This window comes from Glandiceps talaboti, chromosome 11 (assembly GCF_964340395.1).
Source record: "Glandiceps talaboti chromosome 11, keGlaTala1.1, whole genome shotgun sequence".
In the NCBI taxonomy this organism is placed as follows: Eukaryota; Metazoa; Hemichordata; class Enteropneusta; family Spengelidae; genus Glandiceps; species Glandiceps talaboti.
The window spans coordinates 4,834,777-4,854,083 of record NC_135559.1 but is presented as its reverse complement, the minus strand read 5'-3'; the positions used below and the strand labels follow the sequence as shown (position 1 = coordinate 4,854,083).

General features: G+C 35.6%; 1 protein-coding gene across 2 annotated transcripts in view; it reads left to right on the top strand.

Annotated features, from left to right (window-relative positions):
• The window catches only part of LOC144442558 (peripheral plasma membrane protein CASK-like), a 146,948-nt gene that overhangs the window by 103,775 nt on the left and 23,866 nt on the right, over window positions 1-19,307 (top strand). For both annotated transcript variants that reach the window (XM_078131936.1, XM_078131935.1), the window contains exons 13-14: window positions 10,933-11,019; window positions 14,296-14,379. In XM_078131936.1, the coding sequence (XP_077988062.1) occupies window positions 10,933-11,019; window positions 14,296-14,379 (171 nt within the window). The remainder of the gene's footprint in view (window positions 1-10,932; window positions 11,020-14,295; window positions 14,380-19,307) is intronic.

The following is a 19,307-nucleotide window of genomic DNA, read 5'->3' as shown; positions in this document are numbered from 1 at the left end:
GTTTTGAGTACATGTATATGATCATTATAGCAAAATGCCAGGCGTTGTAAGAAAAAAGTGAGAACAAAATCCTTGTATGACTGGATTCTAGGCTAGGCTAGGCTTGGATGTACAAATCAGCCATTACAGTTTAATGCACTCTTTTACTTTTAATGCATTCTACTCTATGCCGGGATTCCAGGGTATGTATACACTAGGAGATGAAATGCCTGGAAGTTAGTCAGGATTTTCCATTCCACCAAAATGCCATGTAGATAACATCAAATCTACTCTCCAGTCGAGGTTTGTAATACTCAACCAAGTCTTCAAGTATCAAAGTGTTGACACCTACTCTAAGCTTGACTCCTCCAACAATTAGTATAGCAGTGAATTAAAATCCACATACTGTGTTTGTCTACAATATAATCAACATATACACCTGTGGTCCATTACTGAATTGAATCAAAACTACTTTAAAAGACTGCTCAGATGAGAATGTTGAAAAGGACTAGTTGTTCCAGTTTTAATCCAGAGTAACAGCTATAAAGTGGAGACATCTAATCTGAGATTTCCTTTCCTATCTGTCCCATGGTATGGGATTAAATAGACAGCTTGTGATAACACAGATAGTATCTGAAAATAAGACTCATTATGAAATTCTGTATTATATTTCCAACTCAAATTTGAAACTCAGGCTTACGCATTGAATGATGAAGTGTAATATTGAACTAGTTATGGCAGTCTATTTGTTGTAAAACAGCTGCTGTGAGATGTGTGTTTTACAGTGTTGTGAACTGATTGGTGAAATGATTTAGTGGAAATAATTGGTGCTTGCTGAGCACTGCTTTATGTGTTCCCAGAGTATTGAGAAGTAGGTGGTGAAAACGACAAGAGAGTGCTGCGATAGCTATAATCTTGACTTGAGGGCATATTACTGTTAGAATTCATAGCGACATCTTTGATTCAAAGTGCAAAGATTACAACTCAGTTTGTAAAGAGAATAAAAAATAAAGATAAAGTCATAAAAAAAGAAGATAAAGTAGAAAATGTAATATTCGTTATCTTCATAAGCGTTCTATTAATAGTATTCATTTGTATAGACTTGTTTTCTCACAGCATTCCATATGTCTGGTTTCATAGTAGGTGGCTTGCAATTATCCATGGCATTTTAAATGCAGAAAATGTACCGACTAATGTGTTTAATCATTAGTTTGAATTCTTGACAATGTGCGAGACACCATGTTAAATTTCACAGAACAGCTATTACCTTGTAATACTAGAATATTAGCAGCCAGTGTTTATAGATTAGGTCAGAGATGGTGTTATCTCACCAGATGGAGTCTATCATACAATTTAAACTTAGGAGATATGATACATAGGGATTTCATTCATTTTGACTCTGTCACATTGGATATCAGTGAAATCGTGAACTCTTTTTGTACATGATATTTGACTGTGTATATTTAGAGAGCTTTGGATGTAGAAGGCTAAGAATGCCAGGGTTAATTTGCTGTGATACGGACACCAGTGGAGTTATATATTATTAGATTGGTGAAAATAGAACACAGTATGCTAAATATGCAACCTAATTTGCATACTGGGATCGAAGGCCAGTGGTTACATTATGTTTAAAAACCCAAGAAAGATAATATAATATTCCAATGGATTTGATTGGTTGAAAATGTTTTGTTATGCTAAATAGACAGTAATTTGCATATTAAGATTTGGACACCATTGGGTATTATTGAAACAATAACATAAAGCAGCTTGAGTAGTACTCAGTTTTGTGTGTAACTTCAACATGTCAAAGTATTGTTATGTGATTGGTGAAAACAAGGCCACTGCTATATAGGCAGATAAATTTGCATATTAAGATTTGAAAGTCAATAGGAATTACTGTATGGCTTAGAATGGTAATTTGTCAAAGTAAAAACAGGGTGTAACATAGACGGATCTAAAACCTCAGCCAGAATACATAGCTTAACTGTCAGTGTGGTCATATCATTTTGATACATGACAAAAAGCTTCCTGCTGATCAAGGTATATAAAATTCATGGCTGACACGTGCTTGATGTTGATGGTGGTGGTGGTGCATATACATGTTAGACAGCCAGAAGCTTGATGCCAATGACAAAATGTGTGAGGCATCTAGAGACTTCATGCCAGTGATGGAACGTGTGAGGTAGAGACTTGATGCTGGTGTTGGTACATTTGAGGCAGTTTGAGTTAGATGCTTGATGCTGATGGTGGTATATGTGAGGTAGCTAGAGGCTTGATGCTGGTGGTGATGTGTGAGGTAGCAAGAGGCTTGATGCTGGTGGTGGTATGTGTGAGGTAGTTAGATGCTTGATGATGGTGGTGGTATGTGTGAGGCAGTTAGATGCTTGATGCTTGTGTGAGGTAGCTAGAGGCTTGGTGCTGCTGGTGGTATGTGTGAGGTAGCTAGATGCTTGATGCTGATAGTGGTATGTGTGAGGCAGTTAGATGCTTGATGCTGGTTGTGATATGTGTGAGGCAGTTAGATGCTTGATGCTGGTGGTGATATGTGTGAGGCAGTTAGATGCTTGATGCTGGTGGTGATATGTGTGAGGCAGTTAGATGCTTGATGCTGGTGGTGATATGTGTGAGGCAGTTAGATGCTTGATGCTGGTGGTGATATGTGTGAGGTAGCAAGAGGCTTGATGCTGGTGGTGGTATGTGTGAATCACTTGACACTGATGGTACAAGTTTGAATTTGATGGCTAGATAGTCAGTCACTTCATGCTGGCCATGGTATGGTAGTATTTCATACAGGAAATGAAGTGATCAGTTGATGGAATGCTAAGGATTTAGTATGTGATATAACTCCCTCAAGATCATCTATCTTGTCTTCTTGTAAACACTGTCATCAGATGACACAGCTGCTCAGGAAACATCTCTGACTTGGATGGGGGTATTCATGGATTCTTGTCTCTGTGTGTACACTGTTTTGACATTCAACTCTGAATATTTTATTTTAGACTGTACTTCATTTCTTACAAGATGTTGTGATATTTAATAAGGTGATATCTAGAACAAACCTTCATGTAAGTTAGTATATACCTCGTCATTAGCATAGAAATGCATATTCCTATGTATCTAATGCACCATCCCTTCTATGCTAGCATGTATGTACGTACGTACGTAGGTACGTAGGTACGTATGTACGTACGTACGTATGTACGTATGGACAAACAGACATACGGACTGACGCAATGCACGCACACACACACACACCCACCCACCCACACACATACATACATACATACACACATGCCTACATACATAAGTATGCACATACATGAATGTGTGCGTGCGTGTGTACATATTTATGTATGTACATGTGTGCATGCATACATACGTAGGTACATACATTTGTATGTAATTACGTACGTACGTATGTACATACATACATACATACATACATACATACATACATACATACATACATACATACATACATACATACATACATACATACATACATACATACATACATACATACTTACATACATACATACATACATACATACATACATACATACATACACACATACATACACACACATATACACAAGTACATACACACATACATACACACACACACACACACACACACACACACACACACACACACACACACACACACACACACACTCTATTTGTACACAGAAGCAAATTGGTATGTCATCACCAAAATTCTAATTTTAAAACTGAACATTATAAACTGTGAAAAATTATACCCTTAAGGCCCTACATCAAAATAGTTTTAGCCCAGAGACTTGGCTATCTGATTCAACATACTGGTATTCTAGTGAACAATATTTTCAAGCCAGATAGCCAAGTCTCTGGGCTATAATTTATTATTCACAACATATGTCAGTGAAATGTGTGTGCCTGTGATATCAATCTGTATAACAGATAGTCAGTTCAGAGGTGAACTATATAAAAACAGTGAAATGGTAACATTGGCAGATAAAATATTGTGTTGTCTTCAAAAAAATGCCTATGTTAATACACACAGGCAGTACTACTTTTATGTGATCGCTCAGTCTAAAAATTTGTCAGTACATTTTCTGCAATAAATCTTTTCACAAGACAGCTGTTGTAGCTATAAAGGACTTCAAAAAATGTATTTACTAGGACTGGCCAAGAAAAATAAAAATGTATAATTGTACTTCTTAACCATGACATGCCTTACATACAGGATGTAAAGAGATATTTAATTGCTGTCTAACCACATATGGTACTTCATAATCTTTCTGTCTTGCATAGTTTATTTGATCAGTATATGCAATTCGAGATTATTCCCCAATATTTTTCTTCATTCAACCAAGAAAAATATGAGCGACCTCGGGGTCCTTGTCACCACGAGTCGCTAGACCTTTAGGTCATGAGTATTTTCTGGCTGATTGAAGCAAAATATTGGGGAATAGAATAATTTTACCATCAGCAGTAATATAGAAAAAAATCTGAGAAAGTATAAAGTTTTGAGCATTTTTGACTCATATTTCAATCATAGCAGAGCCAATCATGTAAACAAACATTGTCGTGACATAGCCGCACGTTGTCGTGACATTGAACAACCAGGATATAAATTCTGTATTTTTTGTTGAATCTTGCTCGTGCATGGTGTAATGGATTTTATACTCATTGTGATAACGCTGTTGAATTAATCCTGTTTTTCCCAATTTGTACTTTTTTGTGAAACAAATACCCCCCTCCCAACGATTCACCTGCTCACATTGTTTATCATGACTGCACTGACACTAGAGGGCGCTGCTTATTGTGAAGGTATCTCATGCATGATGATGGTAGCTCAGTGACCAATTCTAGGAGTACAGGAAATACATTATAGTATTCAAATTACTGAAATAGGACTCGCATATAAGTGCTGTCAAGTGAAGCAATGAGCCGTGACTGTACCCTATGAAATAAGTGACACCTTGCTGAATAAAAAACAGTATGAGGGAATGACGCAGTTAACATCTGACTGATTGTACATGAAAATATTTAAGTGTGTTCATATATATGTAAGATTTAATACAACAAAACTGATGAAATAGACATATATTTGGTTCTCACTTAGCCAGTTGAATTGACTCTAGTCTTACCCAAAACAAATATGAATAGTTAATGTTAGTGGGGTTAAATTTAGGTCAGGTGAAATGGGGGGTTTAGACTCAACTTATCTTTATTGTCTGACGCAAAATTCCATTTGATTATGTAAGTGTATTTAGTTTCCTAGATAAAGAGGGTTCCAGGGTTAAAGTTCAGGGTTGCTACGAAATGATTGGAACAAATGAAGACTATGCTAATATTGGATGACTTTGGTATGTGATCTGTGTCAGGTACAAAATTTCAGTGTGAATGGAGTCCCAAATCCAGGTTATTAGTTTTACTATGTTATGTCGCCTCAGATTGAAACTCCAATTTGTAGTCAGAACATAGTAATATTTGCTTATATTGCAATCTTTTAGGAGCTATGAGATTCTCATTAGTTATGTACTCAGAAGATAATTGCTATCTAGAACAAATACAAAAGGACTAGTAATTGGGATGTTTTATCAAAAAGATGTTGAGAATTCTAATTGTATGTACAATTTCTTTCACAAGTTACATGGCAGTTTTGATCAAAGTTACTACACAGCTAAATTGCAATTCTTGGTACCTGATATAAAATATGACTGCCTAGGCACATCATATAAATAACAAACATTTGATTTCTTGGTCAACACCATAACTTCCACTCCATGTGCTTCACATGCATTACTATAGGCACACATGAAAATAAGTCAACCCTCTACGTGAAGTAAAAAGTTACTGCAGGTACTGAGAATTATTCAACTAAAAAGCTCTTGAAAATTGGCTCAAAATATGAAACTCTTAGAAATTTGAGTACCATATTTAACATTATTAATTTTGACTTCACAAAGCAGAAATGCTTATTATGTGAAGTAACCTTTTTACTCATGAGCCTGAAAAGTATTATTCTTGCATTTTAAAGTTCAAATATGACTTGACTATGATATGCTTTTAAAAGACTGTGTGCAGCTGCTTATCAAAACAATCTATCATAATTTGAGCCAGTCTTACTATCAGAATATATAGACGTTTCTCACTGTACCCATTTCTAAATGTGTATCCAATATTTTCATTTTTCATTTCCCAGTTTGACCTGCCCAGAAGCAAAGTTTTGATAATTTGATGTGAATAAATTGTAAAGTCAGAGGAGTATTGGTCTAAGTAATAGTGCCGATGGCGTTTACTTGTCTTCAATAGATTGCATTTTAGATTTATGACTTTTACTATAAACTCATAATGCTATATTTTCAATGTTTCTGTATTTTTAGCGCAACTGACCTGAGGTTCAGGAGTACCTTAGGCATGGAGAAATGTGTATATGTTTTGCTGTACAAGTATACAGCAAAATGAAATCATTTTACCAAGTATTTTAAAACCTGGGTAACAGAGAAAGGGTTGTTGTTTGAAATATTGATGTGGTTTTAGTACCATGGTAACAGGTTTAGTACCACGGTGACAGAAAAGCATCTTATATTGCCAACCTATATTGGCTAGTAACAGAGTAGTGGATTTCTTAAAGAATTGACAAGCTTTTAAACCCTTGTAACAGAGAGAAGGAGATCTCAGAAAATTTACTAATCTTTACAGGGAAATCGAAGTCAGCTTAGCATTTCACTTATAGGACATGACATTTTGTCCACATAATTAGATAACATCAACTTCAAAATAAACAATTGTTAGTAAGCCTTTTTGGTCCGGACTATTAAAAGTCGGACTTAGACCGTTCTAATGCATTCACACAGTACTTTTTGCCACACAGCAGTTGGGATGCATAAGCAGATTCGTCACCATGTTGTTTATCAGTAGAGAAAGTAACTAGTTGAAACCATTACAACCATCAACTCCATGTGTAATGATTTCATTAATAACATAGCAGTACTTGTCACTCTTCAATGTGATTATACAAAGGATCCTGCTGTGTTTATGGTATCTCTGTTATTGCTAGTCTAGAGTTCAAATGTGTCCACCTTTTATAAAAAAAAAACATCTTGGCCCTATATATGAACAAAACACTAAGGTAACTCAAATTGCACTGAAAACATAGTGGTACTATATAGACTTGAGAGTCTGAATGTCATGTAAATTTGCCAATCTTTTACAACCATGGTAACACAGGAACAGGTATTTTATAGTTTTTCCAAGCTTTTAAAACTTAAGTGATGGAAAGGGGAAAACCTATAAAATTCAAAGTTCATGTGATATTAAATCATTGAAGTTGAAGAAGGGAATAACCTATTGCCATGAAATAACTTAAATACTACTTTTTCAAGGCATTTAATTTTCACTGAAAAGAGAAATTGACCATTTTTCCTGGACGTTATTTTCACAGATTTAGGATAGTATTTATGGTATCTATGAATAAGAAGTATTTTCAAGGGATTTTATAGTGGAAAACCACACCAAGTGAAAATAATTGCCTCACAAAAAATTTAGTATTTCAAAGTAAATTGTCTCTACTTCTCACACTAGACATGATAAACATCGATGTCTATATACTGAAACAGCATTGCTAAATATAGTTGAGGGCATCCTGGAAACCTTTAGTGGAAAGTTCTAGTACTCTTGGCATACAGATAGCAGTATGATGAAAACATCCAGAAGCTATGTCAATTAATGTGTGTGTATCTGAAAGTTGATATAGAAGTGATGTGAGAGGTCACACTGCACTCTGTGGTATATATGAGTTGGATAGCAAGTCATCTTATATTAATCACACCATGTGGTCAAAAAGCACAGTATTGAAGACTCCGTCATTGACAGATTGTATAGATACAGCACTGTCATAATCCTAGGAGTGAAGTAGTTATAATGGTAAATATCTCACTGCTTTGTGAGTATTTTTTAACATTGACTCCTTTACCATATCTATTACTGTAAATTACTTTTGCAAAAAGCCTGGATTGTACTATTTGTAGTGCGGAAAGATAGCTTCCAGCTGTGGATTATGTCTGTGTCGTAGCTCATATTGTCTGTAGCCTGCATTAGTTTCATTGTAATCCCAACCATGGTTGATGCTGTGTTTGACACTGCATTGTTACAGAATGTTGTGTAGCTGAATGGTCTGTTACACATACTGCTGTGTTTGGTGCAGTGTTAGATGCTGCATTGTTAGAGTTAAGTGCTTTGTGTACCTGAAACGCCTATATAACATATACTGCTATATTACCAGAGTGCACTATTCATAAATTGTCTGTTGTATACTTTGTTGTATTGCTAAAATGTTCTGTTATATACCAGCGTCATTGTGAGAGGGCTCTCTTTATCTGAAATGTCTGTTGGCTACTATACTTGTTGTAAATGACTTTCACACCATAGCACAGGATTTATATGTGCTGCATTGTTAGAGGGCGCTGTTTACTAGAAAGGTATTACAGTATCTCTTGTAAATGAGTACAAAAATGTCTTGAATTTCCAATGAATTTCATATTATAGTGGGATTTTTCAGGGATTTATATGCTCTGCATTTTTAGGTACACTTTACCTGAAAGGGCTGTTCATATTAAACAACTACATTGATAGAGGGCACTATTTATGTGTAAGGTCTATTGATACTATACTACTACATTATTAGAGGGCATGGTTTACCTGAAAGGTCTGTTGATACTATACTACATTGCAAGAGGGCACTGTTTACCTGAAAGGTCTGTTCATACTATACTAGAACATTTCTTGAAGTTATATGTATTGTCTATTGCATACATACATACATACATACATACATACATACATACATACATACATACATACATACATACATACATACATACATCCATCCATCCATCCATCCATCCATCCATCCATCCATCCATCCATACATACATACATACATACATACATACATACATACATACACACTAGTACATACATACATACATACATACATACATACATACATACATACATACATACATACATACATACATACATACATACATACATACATACATAGTGCAAATATCATATTACAAGGTACATGTATTTGCTCTATCTTAAAACCAAATCTGTAGACTGTAGAATAAGTTGTGTCATTCTGCCTGTATTGGCCATCTCTTCACATAGAGCCTGATATGGCATCACAAAACGTATCTTACAGGCTTCCCAATCAAGTGATATAGTTTCATTGACCTTACTATTACTACTAGACTACAGTATATTGTGTCATTCTGCCTTCACCAGTCTTCTCTTTCTGAAGATGGGGTTGGCTGATGTGTGAGGGTGCCTTGAAACATGAAGACTACATCACCATCTGTTTTGGGGCTATAACTGTTACATACCTTGTAACAAGTCTAAAGTACTAGAGAAGCTTGCCTTACCCCACCTAGTGCTGACCTTGTTTAAAATGAACAGTTTCCAGAATGTTAAATGTACACTTGACATGTATATTGTCATGTTGATAGCCTTATGTATAAATGTTGTCAGACATGGCCAGTACATGATCAGATACAATCAGAATGATGTATTAGTACTGACTCAGTCTGCCAGTCTCTAGCCTGTCTCCTCACTAAATCTGGGATTCCACTTTCCATATTGAATGAGTGTAGTGGAGTCACAGCCATTGATAGCTAGGGTAGCCAATCTCAGTAAAATCAGTCCATTCTTGTTAACACTATGACTAGAACATGCACAAACTTCCTCTCATAGGCCAGCTTCAGACTATAAATATATAAATCTCATCTATTGTGTGTGTGTGTGTGTGTGTGTGTGTGTGTGTGTGTGTGTGTGTGTGTGTGTGTGTGTGTGTGGATGTGTGCGTGCGTGCAAGATGTCTGAGACTAAGACTCACCTGAAGAATATTTCCAACGATAACACCCAGTATGTTTACACAGTACACAAGGGACATACTAATTCAGTTTACGTAACCAAATAACACAGACAACTATAGTCACATGTCAGACTGACGATGACCTGAGGAATATTTCCAAGGATAACACCCAGTAGGTGTACACAATACACAAGGGACATACATTGTACTTTCAGTTTATATAACCAAGTATTACACTCGGATAACTCAGTCTACAGTACACCTACAATCAGTGTTTCTAGACACTAAGACTGACCTGAGGAATATTTCCAAGGATAACACCCATTAGGTTTACACAGTACACTAGGTACATACTAATTCAGTTTATATAACCAAGTATTAAACTCGGATAACTCAGTCTGCAGTACACCTACAATCAGTGTTTCTAGACACTAAGACGCACCTGAGGAATATTTTTAAGGATAACTCCCAGTATACTTGTAAGTTTACACAGAACACCAGGGAGATACTTTCAGTTTATCTAACCAAATAACACAGACAACTCAGTCTTAGGGGTTAATCAAGTGTTTACTGTAGCAGAAAACCTAATGTAAGTTGAGATGTGTAATCAGATACATAGAACAGTAGTCTGTCCATCAGTTATGTATCCTGTGTCTGTTGCATGACTGTGTGCCTCAGGGGGAGATTTGAAGTGTAAAGTCATGTCCACCTTACAAGACCTTTAGTTGGTAATTTTGGAGTCAGATTTAATGTTAAATATGTGATGAATGTTTGTAACAATGCAATGCATGTCAGTTGTTGAAGTTGTACATTGGTGTTTACTTGTCAACATTGCTGTTTTGTTATGATGTCCAGTCACAAAAAGGTGCGCCATCAAAATCCTTTTTTGTTGCAGCAACAGAAAAACACATACTGGTTTAATAGGGAGAACATGAAGATGTCATTATGCTGACACATAAACCTATATGTTCTTCATGACCCTATTTGAATTTCTGTATTTGATTTGGATGAATGAAATCTTTGTTATTATTATGGTAAAGTATGAAGTTAGGTTTACTTACAAGACTATATATCTGTTTTGTTTACAGTTGTACGACAAGATCAATACCAAGTCTACAAACCAGCCTTATGCCAATAAAAACCAACCTAGTGATTCTGTACAGCGAGCACGTGAAGTAAGTATTAATTTACTCTCAATACTTAAATAGTAATGTTACTCTCACATACTTAGAATGCTTGGAGCATAAAGACAGATTAGAACAAACCAGATGGCAGTAATACAATTCAGTTGAAAAAGGACTTCCTTGCGAAAACTACAGTCAGTCCAACCACAATGATGAACCAATTGGAGACATATACTTTAGAATATGTAAAATTGGAAATGGTGAAAAAAGTTGAAAAGGGACGTCAAAAAAGAATATTGATCGAACTAGGTTGTTGTGGATGTTGGATATTGGTTATTCAAGTGGAATGTTCTCCACGGATCTGATATTTAGTACAGATATGCAAGCTAAAAACAAAACAAAAATACAACTGGGGGGTTGGGTTAGGGTGGGTATGGGGGGGGGGTAAGGGGAATACAAAGCATAGCATAGCAAATCGAGACTCAGAAGCACCTACAAAAAAAGAGAATGTTAGATTCATATTTCTTGGGCCGAAAATTAGTATAAAGTGTAGAGAGAGAAAATTAAGTAAAGTAATGAACATTATCACTGATAAGAGTATAAAAAGAATACTAAAATGAGATATTGGGTAGGGGACAAAATTTGTGTGTGCACAAGATGTCACACTCATAGTCAGGATAGAAAATGATCCAGATAGGCAGTGTGATAGTCACACTGCCCTACAGTGTATGTAATGAAAAATATTGGCAAGGGGCATATAGATACCCCATTGAGGTCACTTAGACTGACTAATTTGATAATAATTTAATGAAAGAGTCAGTGTAATAAGTAATTGACAAGTTTTACTATAGTGTTCTCTCCAAGGTTTAAGATCCAGTGACACAGGGGGGATGTCGTACATGTAACATTTGAATGGAATGGTTTTGGAACCCATGTAACAGAGAGGGGAGGTTGACGTTTATAACAGAGAAAGGGGTTTAAACCCTTGTAACAGAGAGATGATGTTTAGGAAAATTTCCCTTATACAATAAGTCTCTGTGTTGAGTGAAAAACAGACAAAAAAGCCAGGGGAGTGTGGATAGATTTTATGCTCTTTGATACTACCCTTGAGAAAAACACTTATTTTGAGATAAAAATGTATTGAACTGTGACTGAAAGCTACACTCAGCATGGCAAGGGAATTAAACCTAAATCTCAAACCAACCAAACAATGCCTGTATCTGTTTATAGTTTTATAGTTATGAGTTTAATTTCACTTTTGTCGTATATTCTTGAATCCCAGTATATTTGATAATAATGTATTATTAATACTGGTGAATAAATTTAACAACTTTATTGGTGGTGATATTAGTACAACATTTATTTTAATCTGACTTATTTGATCTGAATGAAAACATTTGATTATTCAGACAGTGCATTCAATACTGTCATTAGGTACAAGAACCCATGAGACTGTCACACACTAATGGAGTCATTTGACATGCTTCATCAAGTAGAACAAAAAAAAATAAGTCGATTTTGTTGAAGGACAAAACCTTAGAAAATACTGTCAATCAGCTGTGGTTTATTGCCATAAATGATCTGAACACATTGAGATACAAGTGACCAATCAAGTGGATCTTAAAAAACAGATAACAAATATTTTGTATGCATGACTGATAACTGATAGACAGTGGTCTAAAATACATGGCTGTCTAATGTGTAGGAAAGATTGAGTTTCTGTACTCTGCCATCAAAACATGCAGCCACATTTGATTTTTCAGAAACTAATCAATGCAAATATTTTAGCCATTGGCAGTATGACAAGTAAATGGGCTTCATTAACGTACTGGAGAGTCCAGGCGTTGCCAATTTGCCTGCCAGCTATGATTTCATAATAAGCATAGAATGTCTATGATCAAAGTAATACTTCACGGCAACGTAAAAAGTGACTTGCCAATATTTTTTTTTTCATGTATAATTTTCATCACTTCGAACCTTTATTTTGATGTCATGTCAATAGTTGGGAATATTTCTGTCATTGTTATCTAAAAGTAAAGTGTAGGTATACAGACAAGTTGCAGAAAAAATGAACAAACTTGGTTGAATTAGATTTTGGCGGGAAAAGAGTTTAAGAGTTTAAAATCCTTGCACAATATTATCTTCAGTAATTTTAACATGTTATGTTTTGTATGTTTGAAGGCTTTCTATGATTCTAGCCTAAAATTGAATGGAAATGTGTTAAAAAGTTACAAAAATTTGAAGAAAAAAATTGTTCTGATAATTTCAGCTGGAAAGGTTTTGAAGAAGTTAAACCCTTTGACTATATTACTCCAAAGCCTAGTAATTTTGACATCAGTAATTTTTATATAGGAGTGATTTCTATGACTAGTCTTTAGTTTATGTGGAAATATGTGAAAATAATACAGAAAATTTCACAGGAAAACTATATCAGAAGTAAATCACCAAATGACTCCCTTTACACAATAATTCAGACATTACTTCTTAGCTTAGAATTACTTTATTTGTTGCTGATCAAAATTGAGGGAAAAAGTATCAAAATAGTGGCTGAAATATCAAGAGAAATCTGCTCAAATAATTTTGACAGGGAAGTGTGTCATACTAAATGAGGTTAAATGAATGACTTGAAAATAGCAATTTTTATTGTATATAAATTGGACTGCAATTACCCTACTTTGGTACAATACTCCATTTCATGCTAATTATGCAGTTGTAACGATACAGCTGGAGTTGCACATGTTTGCTAATTATGAGCAGCCTGGGGCAACTTGTCACAAATTGAATTATTCCACACAACTAAGTTTGATGACAGTACCATAAAGCTTTGACCTTTATTGTACTCACTTGTCAATGGATTTTTTTTAAGACTTACAAATGACAGCTGATAATCTGATAGTCGCTTGCAATATTAATTACATCAGTTTTTAAGCGTAAATCTTGCAAGTATTAATAACATGACTTGGGGCACCTCTTGCGTCAGTTGAAGTTTTGGTACGTGATGTCGTATTTGTCATTCCATCCGGCAGTATTATTTTTAGTCTTCAGTTCTCCTTAAAAGCAAAGTGGATCTATTCTATGTTAATCTTTTCATGCATTTCACCCTGATGGTGACAGATTGTACGTTTCTTAAAACCATCTTTCACGCTGTCTTCATTGCGATTTTGATGCAAAAAGATCGAAGGACGCCATACTGTGTTAGGTTAATCGGCATATTCTTCACAATTAACACCCTCCTAGGGGGTTCAGATATGACTCCTAAAGTCGACCGTATTTTATCGTTTATCTGTGTGTTCCAGTTTTGATAATAGTTTGGTGTGTTTTATGCAGGTGCTAGACAGTGTCAGACCTCATCACGACACGAATGAAGATGTTGAAGAATTGCAAGCAATCTTAACACAACCACACTTTATGGTGAGTAACCTGCAGCTTTCACATATTAACACAATCGATGTGTACTATTGGATATAGCCGTCAGCACTTAATATCTTAATTACATCTATATTACATTGAAAGAGAAAGCAGTCCATAGACTAGGTGATCACAATAATTTGTATAGAATACGTTTACGTATAAGCCTTGAATTTCTTTGTTTGGTTGCTGTCAGTTACCCGTCAGCTTACCAGATTGATTGTTCACTTCGTCAGGCTTAATTTGGGTTTCTTCCACTTCAGTTGTCGATTTTTGAATTATTTCAAGGGTGACTTACCAGTTATATTTACATTTTAAGATAAAACAAGGAAATCACTCTAGTACGTTAATTTCAAACTATTTGACTATGAATGAGGATTTCCTAGATTATGATGAAAAAATTACCAAATATTAGAATATCTGTATTGATATGTAAAATTTCAATGAGATCATCATATTAGGTATTTACATACAGATGAGAAACATTGTACCAATTTTCATTCATATGCAAATGTAATTAGAACATTGTATCAATTTTGTACTTATATGCAAATAATTAATGAGAATCCTTGTTAGTTTTGCTTTGATATGCAAATTATATGAAGATGATAGGTGTCACTTGAAATGACTTTATTGGTGGTATTTTAATGAACCAGACAGACTAGTCTGACATGTTTGGTGACAGTCAACTCAGTTGATATTGGCACGAACAGTAATGGTATGTTACATATAATAGTTTTGTTTATCCAAGCACAAGAATTGTGCAATTTTTTTGTTTATCCAAGCACAAGAATCGTGCAATTTTTTCAGGATTTTAAACCCACTTTAGCAATGATCTGTCAGAAAATGTTTACTCATCCCCATATGATCAGCTACACAGCATACGTAATGACGAATTCCTTCCTCCTGTTTATGCCGTGATTTCACAGCCAGTAGCTGTTAACTTACTCATCTTTCAAATGGATTCACTATCCTTCTGTTTCTCGTCTCACATATTTTTGTCATTTGTTTTGATTACGTTTGACAAGTCTGGTTCAATAACATATGTAGTCCAACTAGTCAATAATCATTTAATGTTGTCATACATCAGAAGAGATAGGATGATATTGTCGTAAAAAAAGTCATTTATTTTACTTTATGTAATACAGAATCATAGGATTTATAGATTGTCAATGGAAGATTACATTAATAATAATGATGATATATATATTTTGACGAAGTCGTGAAAAGTACACAAAAAGCACTGATGGCTAACACCTTATAAAATACTAAGAGTAGAATGCCTACGGAAGCTAATAAGTGGTAGCGTTAGTAAGCCTTCGATAAATGTGAGAAACCCGCACCGTCACACAAAGCTGTTTGATTGATTTTGTGTATGGCAGAACATACACTAAAAGACCTTACAGAGGCATACAAGAAAACATTTCCCTAAAGGTAGTACAGTAGACCCTCGCTAACTCGCGGGTGTCCGGGTCCATCAAGAAACCCGCGACTTAGCGAGGGCCGCGACTTAGCGAGGTGCTCATTAAATATTCATAACCACACATTAACACACGTCACACGTCAGCTTTTCTTCATTCTTCAGTAATGTGCTGGTGAAACTAGTACTGTACATGTTTTTATGAGTGCAAGTTCATGGGCGATATTCATTTAAAAAAAAGATACGCACGAAATCAAAGTTTCAATAAATCTCTTCACGAACATGACGGTATGTATTCGAAATTTATTGTGATGGACGCATGGACGTAATATTGTAACAGTCCTGGGTTAACAGTAAATCTTTGAGGAAGATTATCGTACAATTGTGTGACTCTCAAAGCATCAATCGCGGCTAGACTTTCTTTTTTGTTTTTTGCACGGTCAACTTACAAGCTCACGCCTGGCGGCCATGGTAGGGCCAAGAAATGCTGTTGAATTTCCGGGTTGCGGAAGTGCAGTTTTGACTTTTATATCATCGAATAACGGGATTTGTTTTATATATTCTAAAACAACAACTATTTTTTTATGTTTCTCAGTCCAGTAACATTCCTAAATGATGGGGTTGAGTTGAGAAATCGCAAGATTCGGCAACACGCCAGTGGCATGATGCATGATGTCGGTAGATAAACATAGAGACGCAAGTGATGAACGTATGCAGTTATTCGTAGCCCGAAATTTCGTTATATAAATGACGTTTTTCCTCAAAATTTTGAAGAAACAAAACGTTTTTAGTTGACTTCTAAATCAATCAAATCAAACGATATATTAATGCGAGAAAGCTTTAGTTATTAATTTGTTTTTGTGGACAATGTTCGAATTCGACTGACGAATCCTGCGAGTCGAATCGATCAATGCACCGTTCACCAGTCAGACGAAAATGGTCGACATGTTTGTTGACTAGCCGAGAAGTGCATACGGAACTTATGAGGCAGTCCGAATAAATAGAAGGCGATTGCTAACATCAAAGTCAAACCGCGACACCTCTTCATCGAAACACCAACGATTTTGAAATTGGCAGGCGTGCCATTTGTTTAAAAAAATACACAAAGAGGAGTTCCGAGAACAATAGGAAAACTAAAGAAAAAATGGGATCCAAGGTGACACCCGCGACTTAGCCGAATCCGCGACTTACCGAGGCGCGAGTTAGCGAGGGCCCACTGTAGTAGGTTTTACAGGAACAGAAAAAAAGTGGAGATAGTGTTAAACCAATCATGTCAAGAGCATAGTTGACATGGTGTTGACTAGATCATGGTGTCCAGTGAGAGAGAGAGGAGGTGGGAGAAAAGTGTTGCTATAGTTACCTGACCATGTGACCAAGACTCCATCCCTCAGTAGCTGACCGACATATGAAAAGTGTGCTTTGACTAATACACTTCATATTTAGACCTGAACAGCAGGAAAAATTTGACTTTCTCCCATAAGGTACTGAGATGTGGAGATGAGGCAAATACAGGCACCTGGGGGCGTGACACTTTCCGCAACAATATATACTGAGTTGATCCAAGAAGGGAACATATCATCTCTGTATGTGGTGGTTTTTAAAGGCCAATGATTCAATTCCCGGTTCTCTATGATGATAAGAATATTTTCATTAGTTATCAGATGATAGTTTGTGATTTGATGAGAAGTACTGCAAATAACTCCTGGAAAATGATAGAAAGCTTCATGGACTGTCGTGGGAAATATATGAGTATGATTACTGGAAGCAGTCAACTCCATCCTCTGTTACATGAGAGCCACATCCTTAGCAGAATAGTAAAACCACTAGTGTAAGAAGTGTAGGACAGCTAGATTTACTATTAGGTGATTAGAAAACTGCTAAGACTAGAGTAGCAGGTGTAAAGTTAGAGAACAGTCAAAGTAGGTAATGGTTTTTTACCACTTGCTGATTCTTATCTAAGTAATTCTCAACTCAAGTCACAGTTTTCTATTTTCATTTACTTTGAAAGTAGTTTACATTTAGTTAAAAATAGTAGATGAGCTATGTCAGATGAAGTGGTCTTTTAGCAGAGGAAGACTAAACTGGAATGCCTTGAAGTACAAATGAAGTACGGTCCTGCCATTTTCTAAGTTGGAATGAAATACCTGTACTTAGCATAGATTCAGTTTTTACAGAAAATGTAACAAAATAGACTGTCCAGTTGTTTGCTTGGATTCAAGGTACTTATTCTCGCACACTAGAGCTGTTATTCCTTCCGCGACACTGTGAAATCATGTTTAGGATGGTGCCGTAAAAAGAAGCTGTGGTTTATGACAATCAAGGTACTATGTTCTCTGTAAACCCATCAAATTATTATGGCACACCAACATTCTATGTTCCAATATCCTTAATCCTTGTTTTCCTAACTTGTAGTTTTTTGTGTACAAATTTAGATTAGGCTATAGCCTCTAGACTAGGGCTGTCCTGTTTTATCATATAACCAAGGAAATAAAATACTCAGTTAGTGTTAGGTTAGGTACCAAATAAAATAAAGTATAATAGCCATGATTGATTAATTTTATTATATCAGTAAATTAATTTTGTATAACATGTTAAGACATGTCTCTCAATTAAGTACTGAACTGGTAAAATGATATCATAATGCTAATATTTCATATAAGTGTACTGGCAATATAAACAGCAAGCTCAAATACTCATATATTAAAGTGATATTACTAATTTCTTAAACAGTTGTATTCCAAGTGAAAATGATGAGGTGTCAAATATTGATTATACAGCAAGCAAGAAGGCAGGACATATCTTACAGTCAATAACCCCTATTTAGTTCATAGTATAGATATACTGCCTTCCTTAGGATAGGTTTCTATTTACATCTGATTACAAAATTTTACTGTTGACATATGAAGCTCTTCATGGCTTAACTCCAGAATACATTTGTGATCTCCTCCAGCCAAACACATCAAGTCGCACTCTACGTTCTACATACAAGAATCTGCTTGCAACAACAAATTACAGACAAGTCACCTATGGAGGTTGCTAATTCTAATATGTCGCCCCCAAACTATGGAACTCTTTGCCACTTGACATTCACGAAGCCTCCAGCTTGGATTATTTCAAAACAAAACTGAAGACTTATTTGTTCACCAAAACATATGAATGGCTAATTCCATGCTAGAACATTGCTCTGGAAATCAGCAATATAGAAATTTGATTGATTGATTGATTGATTGATTGATTCGTTGGTTGGTTGGTTGGTTGGTTGGTTGGTTGGTTGGTTGGTTGGTTGGTTGGTTGGTTACATGACAGATATTACCTGTTAAGTCATGATTGTACTTGATAGGTTGGTTACAGAATGGTTACAGGAAACCTTCCAGCAGTATTGTGACGTAATAGCACAGTGTTGAATCCCATGTTTTCCATACTAGTGCTATCTTACACTGTTATAGTAGAGTAATAAAGATTAGATTTGATCATTCATTTTATTAGGTAGTAAAGAAGATAAACACTACCT